Source organism: Penaeus monodon, chromosome 25 (genome assembly GCF_015228065.2).
Source record: "Penaeus monodon isolate SGIC_2016 chromosome 25, NSTDA_Pmon_1, whole genome shotgun sequence".
Lineage (NCBI taxonomy): Eukaryota > Metazoa > Arthropoda > Malacostraca > Decapoda > Penaeidae > Penaeus > Penaeus monodon.
Genome location: NC_051410.1, coordinates 30643969 through 30644517, shown reverse-complemented (window position 1 = coordinate 30644517; position 549 = coordinate 30643969). Strand labels below are relative to the sequence as shown.

At 31.9% G+C, this 549-nt stretch overlaps 2 protein-coding genes across 2 annotated transcripts in view; both read right to left on the bottom strand.

Annotated features, from left to right (window-relative positions):
* Positions 1-549, bottom strand: part of LOC119589139 — a 6723-nt gene that overhangs the window by 4795 nt on the left and 1379 nt on the right. The gene's annotated exons all lie outside the window — the stretch shown is intronic.
* LOC119589362 (PDF receptor-like) overlaps positions 344-549 on the bottom strand; it is a gene marked incomplete in the record, with an annotated part of 41885 nt that continues 41679 nt past the window's right edge. The window contains 1 exon segment of the mRNA XM_037937979.1: positions 344-391. Within this exon segment, the coding sequence (XP_037793907.1) occupies positions 344-391 (48 nt within the window).

Genomic DNA, 549 nt, shown 5'->3' with positions numbered 1-549 from the left:
TACCATTCAAGCTGCTGCAGTACTCTTTCACAGAATATTGAAACGAACCAAGTTCATTCTTTCTCTTCTTCTCAAGTTTCTCTACGCAACATTTTTTTTCGGTGCCTTATACAACGTTCTAAAAATAGATAATTGTACACTAATTTTTGTAGTCTGAGTTACTTGAATCCTGTTCCATTCATAGATAAAAAGATGGAAATAACATGGAATTTGGACTCTTTTATAAATATTTATTACTTTTTTATAGACTAGTGTATGGCGAAACTATAATGATTTGGTTTTATAGACCATAAAATTATTTGAGAAAACGTTCGGTAAATTGGAAAAAAAGTCTATCAGAGTACTAAGCATTCGATAACCAATCTGGTGGGTCTAATATTCCTCCAATGAACTGTAAACTGAAACATCATCAGAATATGAAACAAATTCTCGAACATATTAAGGGTAACAGATTTCAGACCACTTAATTAACGAAATGTTTCTGACAAGGGGAAGCATAAACGATTTTCACTGGGTACGCGACGTACTCTTATTATTCAAAAAAATAGT